The sequence below is a fragment of the Oreochromis niloticus genome, linkage group LG17 (genome assembly GCF_001858045.2).
Source record: "Oreochromis niloticus isolate F11D_XX linkage group LG17, O_niloticus_UMD_NMBU, whole genome shotgun sequence".
NCBI lineage: Eukaryota > Metazoa > Chordata > Actinopteri > Cichliformes > Cichlidae > Oreochromis > Oreochromis niloticus.
This window is the reverse complement of record NC_031981.2, coordinates 24718252-24730986: the sequence shown is the minus strand read 5'-3', so window position 1 is coordinate 24730986 and position 12735 is coordinate 24718252. Positions and strand designations below refer to the sequence as shown.

The window sequence follows — 12735 nt, the reverse complement described above, 5'->3', positions numbered from 1 at the left end:
TGCTCAACCTCTGGTTGACCTCATGGTTGTCGCAACTACTTCTAATCTGTTCTAGAAAGTCCAAATATTCTGTGCAATCATTTTCCAACCAGAGTTTTCCTGGTCATATGGAGGTCAGCATCCTAATTTTATTCTAGTTTAACTAAAGCTTCTTGGATTACTTTTTAATGAAAGTAGGTAAGAAGCACTTTTAATAGTAATATTACCCAACACTAGTGCTACTGGGGAAAACATTCCCTCAAGACATTTTAGAGATATCAAGTTCTTGAGGAAGGCAAGAGGAAGATGGCAAAGCATTTGATTCCTCATTTCCTAATGGACATGGAAGTTAACTTAACCTCCATCATTTCTGTTGAGACCTGCAAGAAAAAGTCATCATTTTGAGAGAAGGTTCTCTTACACTTTCCAGAAAGACACAAGAAACCCTCTGCAGGACTGCAGAACAGCTTTAGGATGACTGAGCATATTCTGGCAGTGATACTGTGAAGCCACACTGGCACAAATATGACCTTCAAGAAAGACTCGGAAAACCTATAAAATTAAGCAAAAAACGTTTTTCCAGTGAACAGACAGACAAGCCTTATTAATTAAATGACACAGGTCATGTGTCTTTAAGTAATTTAAAGTTACTTCTGGGCTATAATCAGCAAGTGTATGTTTGTCAAAAAAAACAGGTGGAGAAATGAATGAAAGAAAAACTGCTTTGGAGATGTTACAAGAAGAACATTGTACTGGTATGAGGAAGAATGACTGGAGTAATTGCACTAACCAGCTGATCTACCACAGAGTAACTCCACGCTGAAGGTTTTGCCAAGGCTCTCAAACTCCACACTACCTCAACATCAAGATAAATACAGAGAGACCTCAAAACACTGTCAAGGGAATGCGACTAAAGTGCAAAGCATTTACAGGAGGAAAAATATCTGCTAACTGTTTGGCGATTCGCCAATCTGCTCTCTGTTCACAGTTAAATCTACATGCAGGTTGGCCCTTGTCTGGAAGAGTCAAAGCAGGTGATTGGAAACTTAAATAACATTCATATCTTATAAGACAAGTCAAATAAACAGGTTTGTCCACATTCAGTGTGGAAAGCAGATCCATGAACCATTCCAGGATCCTAAAGTAACACAACAATGGTACACACTGGATAGACTTGTAGAAGGAAAGAGCCAGCTTTCAGCTCATCAATCATACACATCAATACTATTTAGGGTGTTTAAAACTGCACAGAGAAAGAGTGAGTGATGAACACCCCTCTCAAGTACAGTTGTGTTCAGAAGTTTAAATACACTCATCAAGTGCATGAATGTCATGGTAATTTGGGGCCTTTAATAATTTCTCTGAAAATATTTAATAAGTGCTAAAATGCCATTCTAGTGCAATCATCTGAACTGATATGATGACTGCACTAGAATGGCATTTTCCCCAGTTCTCTGGAAGCATGAATGCATCTCTGACTTTTGGTAGGACTTATCAGCATGACATTACATTAGAACTTTGGCACGCACACACGCACAAAAAGATATAAATAGGTGTAAGCACACAAACAAACTTAGTGGCCTCTAAATAATAGCTCTTTATCCCTTCACTTGGAGCTCTGCTCGATACCAATGACCAGCAAAGATGAAATTTAGGATGAAAGATATTGTTTTCCAAAGAAATTTAAAGGACCGTACAGTCAGAGGTGTGTATAAAGTTGATTGCTTTGCACCCTAAAAACTTTCCAAATATTTTCATATAAGGTGGGAATTAGACAAAAGGCAGAAAGAATGATGGGTACTTACAAACTGCCTCTTCTGGGAAGGCTCAGTTCCTTCTGAAAAAAAGGCAGAAAGAAAGACACAGTGTCAATACTTGTAGCATTTTCCATTTGTCATTGAATGTCAAAAGCACTACATCTCTTTAGACAAAATATCAGTTGGATCTTTTTGACCAAAAAGTGTCACTGTGACATAATTTATACAGGCAGCTTCTACATGAGACCCCTGGTCATTGTGGTTCAGTGCTACAAATATAACACCTGCGTAAGGGATTGAGACTTTACTGCTCAACCAAATGTTCTGATTAACAATTTCACTTCACTTCATCGAGGTCTTTTTTACACATTTCTGGAGAGCAGGTCCCTGCTCCCTGCTTTCTTTTTACCGTTTGCTTCCTTTCCCAAGTGCTGAGACAATGTCTGACTTTTGTTGAATGACAGTGAAGAAAGCAGCAAGAACTATTGCAAATTCAGCATCACTATCTTGTGCTGCGGATGCCACGCCCAATGGAAAACTGCAGGTTAACACAAAGTCAAAGCTAGGTAAATTTCTGGTTTTATTCATGTTTTGTTCAGTTATTTATGAAGTCTTGAAAAATTGCCTTAAAAATAGAAAGCTAAGTGATTACCAGACATAACAGCAGTTAAAATAATGACAGTTTATTGGTTAATGGAGCTTAAAACAAAAGGAGGGTACATGAGAGTAAGAAGGTTTTATGTGAGATCAAATATGACTAAAGTGTCCTTTAATTCTCACTGTATTTATTAAACTAAATGTATGCTTCTCAGTATTAACAATACATTCCACCTAAACATACCCGGTGTAGCACCTTTAATTTATTAGGATCCTGTCATTGTTTAAACATCTGGCATTCAAACTGAAGTCAAGTAACTTTGACTGCGTTGGTAACGTAAATGTAAAATGAACGCATGCGTTCAATCAAAGATTGAGAAGAGCTCAGTTTACAAAATGGTGAGTTTATTTGTGCAAGTGTGATGTACTGTCAACAAGTGACCACACAGTGGCAGTGCAGTGCTTTTACAATCATGGGTAGGCACCAACACATAAGTTGAGAAGTAATGAGGCAAAACAAAAAAGCAACTCATAAGAAGCAACAGATATTTCCAAATGTGAGCACGTGAGCAGAGTCTTGATTTATATTGATTATTACTTTGTTTAATGCATGAATGTCAGTATGAGTGAAACAGGACAACACAGAACTCACATGTGTTGCCCAGCTCAGCCCGAAAGCAACATTACAGCCCTCATAGAGAGCACATTTAGTCAATACTGCTAATCAGTGTTTCTGTGGCAGATATCAGGTGTGTAGGTGTGTGTGTGTGTGTGTGTGTGTGTGTGTGTGTGTGTGTGTGTGTGTGTGTGTGTGTGTGTGTTATTGCCCTATGGCTTAAGCTGATAGACCCCGATGAAGTGTTAATGGTGTTTTTCCAACTACAACGGTTGACCTGCTTGGGAACCCGGCAAGCCACAGTTTAAACATCTGATGATGTCCCCTACACACAAGCACACACATGCACACATGCACACACACACACACACACACACACACACACACACTCAATAGAAAAGTACTGACATGATCATTTCTGTTTGCTTTGAAACCATCCCTGCAAATATGTGGTTTATGTCTGAGAGTGTCTGCACCATTTTGAAAATTATACTGCACCTGAAACATAACATTTTTTAGATGATTACCTCCCATCATCTAAATGCCCACATCCATAGATGTATGTGACTAAGTGTAACTGTGATTTTCTACATCAGGGTTTTGGTTCATCCCCTAATCAGGGTCATTTTCATTTCACTTTATATCTTGTTCTTTTAGTTTTAAAGTAATCATTCACTGCCACATTGATTTAGAAGACTTTCTATCTAGAGAGAGCGAGAGAGCAAGTGAAGGAGAGAGAGAGAGAGAGAGAGAGAGAGAGAGAGAGAGAGAGAGAGAGAGAGAGAGAGAGAGAGAGAGAGAGAGAGAGAGAGAGAGATACCTCTTGGCTCCGTTTTTAAACCTGTTTTTATCTTGAACACAGTCCTGCGTGGGACGGCTGTGTGATCTGAGTCAGATAGGCTCTCTTCATATCTCTCTGCGCAGATAAGCTTAATGGGCATAATGGAGTTCAGCTGAAGTAGAGTGAGTGGGTGAGTGAGAGTGCAGCAGAAGTCTGCAGAGGTGTGCTATGATAACATCAATCAAAATGTTGCTTTTTTTGGTTTTCACTTAGCCAAGCACAGAACAGAATCACAAATTGACCAATTAGTGTGTGTGTGTGTGTGTGTGTGTGTGTGTGTGTGTGTGTGTGTGTGTGTGCATGTGTTCGTTCCTGTAGGTCAGGCCGGAACCAGGAATCCTGTCAGTCATGTAAACAGATTTCGTCCAATCCCAGCGGGACAGGAAATGGCTTGAGTCTCAAAAAGAGCAGCCCCCACTTTTTTTTAATAATCCTAATCATGTTTCCCTCTTTTTTGCACTGCTGTTGTAAATACCTCGAAACACAAGATTATTTAAGACCTTTCTTTCCCCTACTTATTAACATTTTCTAAAAAATTAAAAAATAAGAAGAAATACAAACTCAGATTACCCTTGATCTACCCCTGATTCCTTTAGATTTGGATTCCAAGGAACCATACATCATTTCTTACAGTGGTCTTGAGCAATAATTCCCTATGCTTTTTGAAAGTTTTTCTCTTGTACACTGACTGCGTTTTCACTCATTTTCAGTCATGCTCTTGTACCTGATTATTTTTCCATTCGGGTATTTAAAAAAACATCTAAGTCAAGGGATCAACCAATGCTGTGTCTTCATATAATGAACGCCTTGGCAAAGAAATAATTTTAAACTGTATTTTTAGGCACTTAGTTACTAGCAGGCTGTGACGAATAAAATTCACATATTTTTTAAAACCTCTTCCCTACCTTTGTTATCCATCTTCAACGTTTCAACCTTCATGTTATTACCATTACATTAGTCTCTACCTCTTTTGTACCTCACCCCCTCACTTTAACTCTCCCGTTTGCATTAACTCTCCCGTTTGCATTAACAGCAGAGAGGAAAGCGACAGGAAAACGGAAAAGAGGTCTGTCTGTGTGTTTAAGTACTGTAAGCTCTTATCAGCCATCCACCTACACAGAGATCGGTAATGTGAAATGATGTTCGTCTGAAACATTTGTTTGAAGGTTTATTGCTTTATATTGTATATTTTCTGTGTTTTGCAGCTGTTCATATGTGATAATCAATAAAATAACAGTGAGAGGGAAGACTAAAAAAGGGAAAAGAGGTGTGATACTGACTATCTAAGCGACAGAACTGTTAAGGTTATGTTCTTTTTATAAAATGTTGTGTTAGTTTTATGCCACATGTAGTGGGAACTTTCCAAATAGTTCAGCTTTTATCTTGTTCGAACACAGAATATTTTCCCCAAAGTCTTACGGATCGTGGCACTTGATAAAAAAGCCAGTGGGATCAGTTTATGTGTTTGCCTTTTTTGCAGAAAATACAAGTTTAGTATGATAATCTCCACAAATAACACAACTTATGATTTAAAATGACAGAGGAAATGTTAAGCTATAAATAATCTACACCACTTTCACATGATATCAGTATCACCACCACTAAGGTTCTGTGTTCCCAACAGCTTCTGCAGCTTCATTAAGGAATATGTTAGCGAATGCCTACTTCATTTCAACTTTCTTCTTGTGCTTCAACCACATGAAGAATACTAAAACATGTAGTCATGGCCCACAGAGCTCTGATTTAATTATTGCAGACTCAGAGGAGACAAACACAGAGTCAGCCGTAAAACACATTTTTTACTGACTGATTCTACTAATGAATCTATCTGGGTCCCATCTTAGGACTTGCAAAGCTTAGTGCCAGAAGCACCTCATGCTGGTAGTCTGTGATTCTGCCATTCCAGACAGCTGTGGTAGTCAACAATCATCGGTGTATTCATGGCAGCCTCATAGTGATTTGCCAAGTGTGTGATAGATAGTTCAGGAAATGGAGCAACAGCAAACCCATTACAGCCAACTGGGGCTGAGCTGACACACTGTCAGCAGGTGAGAGAGATAAAGAGTCGAGATTCTCCAACAAACACACAATAGACAGGAGGGCTGACCATCACCACATAGTCAGGTGGGACTGGGCAGCTGTTTTCTGCTGCACCACTCCTGCTGCTTGTACTGTAGCAGTGAGTGAGCTGATTCAGCTGAAACAAGTCCCATTCTTAAGTCTTTGAAAGTGTGCTCTCAAATTTGCTCTCAAATTGCACAGAGAGCACTTCCAAGGATCAAAATCAAGTCATAAAAGGGCTTCTATCGAGGGATCTGTACTAAAAACTGTCCAGAGGTGCAGAAGAAGATGCCACTGAACATTAGATTGGCCAGATTTAAATCAGGTAAAGCTTTCTGATTGATATGGATGTGTCTTTTAAAAAGAGAATTTCAATTCTGAGAAACATATGTTCTAAATAAAAATAAAAATGTAACTGTGAAAGAAGCAAACGAAACATTTTTCATGTTTTCTTACAATCAAAACACTAGCTCTGTGGTATCATCATACTTGCAAGCTCCGATAACAAACACTCACCCAGACACAAAAGCAGCAGCATTTATTCAAGAAACAGGTCTTTAGTACCAAAGAGTCCCATGAGAATAGCTTTTCTTCTGAGTGTGTGTTACAGTGGGTGTAGACTATCTGCAAAATGTCTGCATCTAGCCAATTTATGTGCACTGCATGCACACAACTGTGCCACCCAAGGGCCTGATCATAATAACATGTTTTAGTTCAACTAAAAACATGCAATTAACTGGAGGATGCAGGGGAGCTGAGCTCCACCAGAGACAATTAGAGCTGCAGCGGCAGCCAGCAGCCAGAATTCATTATCAACACAGTGAATATTGATGACAAAACAGTGACAACAAAGAGACTTCACGATGGCACACAGTGCACAAACAAGACACAGAGCCGAGGCTTAGAAACACACTGATGTTTACCAACTTGATATTTCATGTGAAAATTGTCCAGTCGATGAGGAGAGTACAGACAGGGCAGAGAGAGAAGTCACACTCTAAATGTGCTAAAACAAAAGATAAAACATGTTTGATTTTACATCTACTGTCTTTAAAAGTTTCTAAATGAAATCAACATCAATCACAAACTTAATTTCAAGTACTTTAAGTAGCCCGTTACACCATTTGTCCATCAACAGAAATGATGGAAGCTCTTCAGCTAACTACAGTTAATCTTCCTGCCAATGTGGAGGCCTTTAAAACAACCTTTAAAGCCACTGAGTAATACACATGTGACCTGTGAATGTGAAGGACATCTCTGGTCAATCACACACTGTATATAAAAATGCTGCTATTCATATGGAACATGCTGCAGCATACAGTAGATCTACTGTATGATCAGTGTGTCTGATCATACAGCAAGATGTTATTGTTCCGTCACCAAATCACTGTAAAGTATCCTTCTGCATGCTGGCCTGAGTACAGCCCACTTTCGGATGCCTAAACTACTTTGCAATGACATGAGCATGAACATGGTGAGCTGAGACGCTTTCTAATGAACAACATGCTACATGTTTCCATCACTTGTCTGTTGGTCAAAATCTGATAAATTACTTCATTTATTATTAACAGCATTAATAACTTAAATGCATCATTTGCTGCACCAGTCACCTCACTGCAGCCTAATTTTATTATTGTGTAATCAAACCAGCTCAGCTTCTGGTGACTGACTCAGTTTGGCCTTGGTTTGAGAAAACAGCTGTTACAAATCAATCTTAGCAGTAACCAGACACGGACAAGGAAAGGCTTTGTAAACGATTACTTCATCCCACATACAGCACCATTACAGAGGCATATTTTTACAAATTAAAGTCTAAAGACTTGAGACTGAGTTGGCCGAGTAATCTCTGATAACTACAGTAACATTTGTTTTCTTCTCATGCTGGTACAGAATGATGGAACAGGTAATCATTCTGGGAAGGATGCGGAAGTGCAAAATGCAATAGTCATGTTTGTCGGGACACTGCAGTGGTATTATTATTGATGGGTAAATAAAAAAACAATCAATTAAACAAAACAAAAACTAGCAAAATAAAGGCAGACTATCCATTTGTCACTTAGTGACTAAATATTTTTTTCTTCATCTTCTAATGGGGTCATTTTTATTATACTGAACATTACTGTACGTGGGCTAATACAATACACTAATAGAACTGGTCAGAATGTTTACTTGTGTGTATTAGGACAACAGGTAAGCATACACTAACTTCAAATTTTAATTAAAGAGAAAGTGGGTAAGAAAAATGTAGGCTGTATTAATAAAATGCTAATACTTATACATATACGTGAATACAGGGATGTTTCTATAGTTAAAAAAAAAACAACAAAAAAACAACTTTAAATGAGTTTTCTAATGAATTATTATTGTGTAGATTTAATTTAATTCTGCAATTTCAAGCAGCAAGCCGCTGGTGAATAATGGTATACCACAGTACCATGGGGAAATTAAGAATGAAAACATAGCATACGGAAATATATGGAAAAAAACTGTAGAAAATCAGAGCATGAATATGTACTTCTAAAGTGAAACACAGTAGTTAGTGTCAGCAACATAAAGTTGCACTAAGTGAATGAGCTAACAATGTGTTCCATTTTGAGGACATGAGCAGAGTCCTAATGATTGCTCTGCTGCTGCTTAACAGCCAACAGGAGACACTCTGAGCTCCAGAAAGAGGCCCGCCGGGACCAGTAAGACTCTAACTGGGGGCTGTGTGGGTACCATGGAAAAGCGTTATAATTTACCTGGGCCACACACACTGACACATTAATTCAACTAGTCTCTCTTCCTCAGAAAGCAAAGTGTCTGTGTAAGTGTCACCAGGGGGATGACATCCATTTAGGATGCCTTTTAATCTCCCAAATGAACAGATATAACTCTCCCAACACTAATGCTAATGAACCCAATTACTGTGTTTGTGCACTAATGTGTCATTACAGACATTTTAAATGCGTGCGTGTGTTTTCAATGATTAACATGACTGAGTGAATACAAAGTGGGATTCTTCTTTTACAGCCTCCTCTCAGTTAAAAGCGCAGCTGTGGCCAGCCACTGTTAAAGTCTTTACGTGATGGCGGACTTTTCTAATCAACACTTTCTAAAAGCAGTATTCAGTACTGTGTGTCTTCCATCCGTTAGTTTCAAATGTTTCAATTTTTTTTTTTAGTTAGCAACAAATGAGCATTTTTAAATAAAATTCGTGGCTAATCAGATGAACAGTATAAAAGATTGTAATGTGCTACAGTGCTAAGTTGCCAAACCCCCAAAAAAGGTTAAATTCTAGAGGATTTTTATGATGCTGCAGTTTATACTGCATCTGTAACACGTTTCACTCATAGTTTAGCCATGGGCAGATGGCAGAAAGCTAACGTTAGTATACACGTGTAGTGTAGTGTAGACTGAGCTAAAGGCATTCACCACTGACTGTCCAGTATAGCACAGTAAGTTCAGTACGAAATCTTATGGTCAGCATGTCCTGAGAACCAAACTGTCAAAGGGTTATTTATGTTGATGTTCAAGTGCTCCTGAAAAAATAGGTAATACTACATCCACCTGGAACGGTCTGGCTGTGCACCAGTAATTGCAACACAAGCTATAACATGCTAGCAGGGAAAAAGCTTTGTCTGTTTATTTAAGTTGAAGCTTTTCTAATGGCTTCTACTTCACTTGTCTAACCATATTTTACTAAATTTATTTCATTTATGTCAAAATGATCTACGTGCTTTAGCTTTCACATTAAAAATTATGGCCATATTTTTTTCCTTTTGTTTTGTTTTTTAAAGTAACTATTACACATCTATATCTTACATCAGGCTGGTACATGAGAGAGAGGTCTGACGCCTCTTGATTAACAAGAACCAAATTACAGTAGAAATTATGTCCAAGAAAAAGAACACCAAGGGTATTTGTTGTCTGCTCTATTTTGGCATTCGAGTGGTCATCAACTCGCCTATTTCTACAGCTACTGTTTCCTTACAGCTGCACCATTCATTCATCAGATTGCTCTCCACACTTCCTGTGACACTGCTGGATGTGCCTTCATGCAGCTGTGGGGTCTCTCAAACAGATGTCCAGAAGTGTACAGTTATCTAGATAGCATGTTGGTACTCATCCCCTGCACAGAGAAGACGACCTGCTAATTATTTTCATCCACGAACAACATCACCCACCTACCAACACACACACACACACACACACACACACACACACACACACACACACACAGAAAAGTGCATATCTGGCTCCATCAGCTTGTCGTAAGTTCCCGTAAGCCATCGCTTCCTCCAGCGAGATGCTAAAGCCACTATCAGAGCCGGCAGAGAAAACAAGCTAATCCTAATTGGAATTTACACATTTAAATAGAATCTGCAATGCTTCACTGGAAGGGTTTTTATCTGCAGATAATACAGAGTGGGAGTGGCAGAGTGGAGGGGAGAGGAAGGGTTGAGTGCATATGAGTGCGTGTCTATGCCTGAAAAAGAGAGAGAAAGAGAATGAGAGAGAGAGATTGGCAGGTGGATTGGAAACAAGCTTTCCTACAACAATTAAAACAAAGAGATGTCTGGTGTCTATTTCAACATGCTGAGCTGAGCTGCTCCACACTGGGACTGCGTATTCAGCATTCACAGAATTTCAGACTGTGTGTTTGTGTGTCTGTGCGAGAGAAAGAAAAAGACAGAAACATGGACATGTGCTTAACAGGAAGTCAAAGTATGTAAGCCTCAAGTTTTCTTATCCACAACTGTTTAACCCGGGGAAAAAAGAAAGATAAAGGCTTTGACCTAAACCAACAATCTATAACTAGTATGGTTTGATAAAACCTTTTGATTATAATGAAATTATAAAGCAGAAGCCATTATAAATCCCTTGAAGCTTTATTTACAGCAACTAGAGGTCTGGCTTTGAACGTTTCAGCCAAGTTTTTCTTACACAGGTTATCCAGCCTACACCCCATTTTAGGCAGATAACAACTAAGGTGGCCGAAAGTACAACAATAAAGCCCAGATTATATACAATACATAAAAAATCAACGACTTGTTGGTATGCATAGATCATCTCACTGGGTTACCTATATAATCAAAGCAGCTCATTAACAGCTTTCTCATAAACATTTTTTTAAATTGATGACTTAGATGAGTGTCTCCACCAGGCAGTTTGGACACTGCAGGTCCAGATGTTGACTCGGCCTAATGGGAATTCTTCCTGACTGACATAGGTGAGATTTTACCTCCGTCTTCTCCTGCATGCACAGACGATCTGATGCAGTTCAGCAGCTTGTTTGTGATAACAGAACCGACATAGCCACGTGCACGGAGGCAGCAGCTTCACAAAAATGTGAAAAGTGGTTTTTGAAAAGGAGGTGAGGCTGCCTCGCCGTGATGTGTGTGACCCAGATTTCAGCAGGGCACTCAGATGATATTGGTGTGAACCTCTCTCTGCTTTGTATGAATACATTAAAGCAGCAGGCTGTGCTCAAGCGCATGTTACAGAAATAAAGTGTTCCATATGTACCTTGTGTCCGTTACTCTTTTCATCCCTCTGTTCTGGCCTCGCTCACGTCTAAAGTTTCACTTTATTATGAAGAACCTGGACAAGTGTGCTCTGCTGCTCAGCCTGCAATTTCATCTTCATTTGGCTGAAAACTACTTCAATTTACATCTTTCTGCTGCAAACTCACTCTTGTCTATCATACAATACATATACAAAGAGTAACACTCTACTGTCACAACCAGATCAACACCCATGGTACAGGCTGAAACTGTTTTTCAAGATATAAATTATTACATTTCAATAAAATGCAACACCTGCACTGAGGGTAACAGAGCCAAAATTAGAATTCACAACAGAATTTTGTTTGAGTCTCCACTAAATAAAGAATAAAGAATTTTAAAAAGCACTGCAAGCCAGAGGGCAAATCAGCATTTACCACAATGATAACATAAAATGCCAAGCACCACACAAATAGTTCTTATCAGAGAACATTCGAGAAATGTAAAAATCTTTTACATTAAAAGAAGAAGATGGAAGTACAAAAAAGTGGATGATGAAATTCTGAAGCAAGAGAGCAGGAAAAAATGAACTGATGAAGACTTTAATGGGATTAATTAAAATGGAAGAAAATGACAATGACGAGACTGACATTGAAGGAGAGAGACTAACGAGTAGATAGTGAGATGAGACTGAAAAAGTGAGACAAAGAACAGTTTGATAGGCAGCTAAAGAGGGAAATGATTCCCAGGAGGGGAACCAGAAATAAGAACGAGTGACATGTGATCTGTCTGCACGAGCGTTCTTTCAGTGCCTCACCATCCCCCTTCTCTTCCTCCGATATGCTCTCTGGCAACCCCGCTCACAGGTCGCCCTCATTGTTACAGCTGATCTGCTTACAGTGTGTGAGGGGTCAGGGTGTAAAGAAAGCAGAAGTATTGGGGTTGAAGAATGAGCAAATATCAGTGCACACTTGAGAGCACTCAGCCACTAAGGACTTCAGTAATTATCATCACCAGTTAGACAAAGTGCTCAGATTTTGGTTCTCATTTAAATCAGGGCTCCAGAAGGTGAGCATTCCCCTCATTTGGGAGTACGAATCTATAAATCCAATTAAGCAAAGCAGCTAAAGGCAGCTAGCTTTGATTTCAGAACAAATACATATAATTCTTAAGATAGCTAGCTGTTTTTTTCCTTATGGGAGTGTTCTCTATCTAACATCACACACATCCATACTCCAATGGATGCATCAGAGAACAACTTGGGGTTAGTATATTGCCAAAGGATATCTGGAATGCAGACTAGAGCACCAAGAGATCGAACTACCAACCTTCTGATTAGTAGCTGAGCTGCCCTACCTCCTACCGTACCTCCTGAGCTATAGCCATAAACTACGGTGA

At 39.2% G+C, this 12735-nt stretch overlaps 1 protein-coding gene across 8 annotated transcripts in view; it reads right to left on the bottom strand.

Moving 5' to 3' along the window:
* mast2 (microtubule associated serine/threonine kinase 2) overlaps positions 1-12735 on the bottom strand; it is a 141450-nt gene that overhangs the window by 68105 nt on the left and 60610 nt on the right. For all 8 annotated transcript variants that reach the window (XM_013273515.3, XM_019346731.2, XM_019346732.2 and 5 more), the window contains one exon: positions 1785-1816. In XM_013273515.3, the coding sequence (XP_013128969.1) occupies positions 1785-1816 (32 nt within the window). The remainder of the gene's footprint in view (positions 1-1784; positions 1817-12735) is intronic.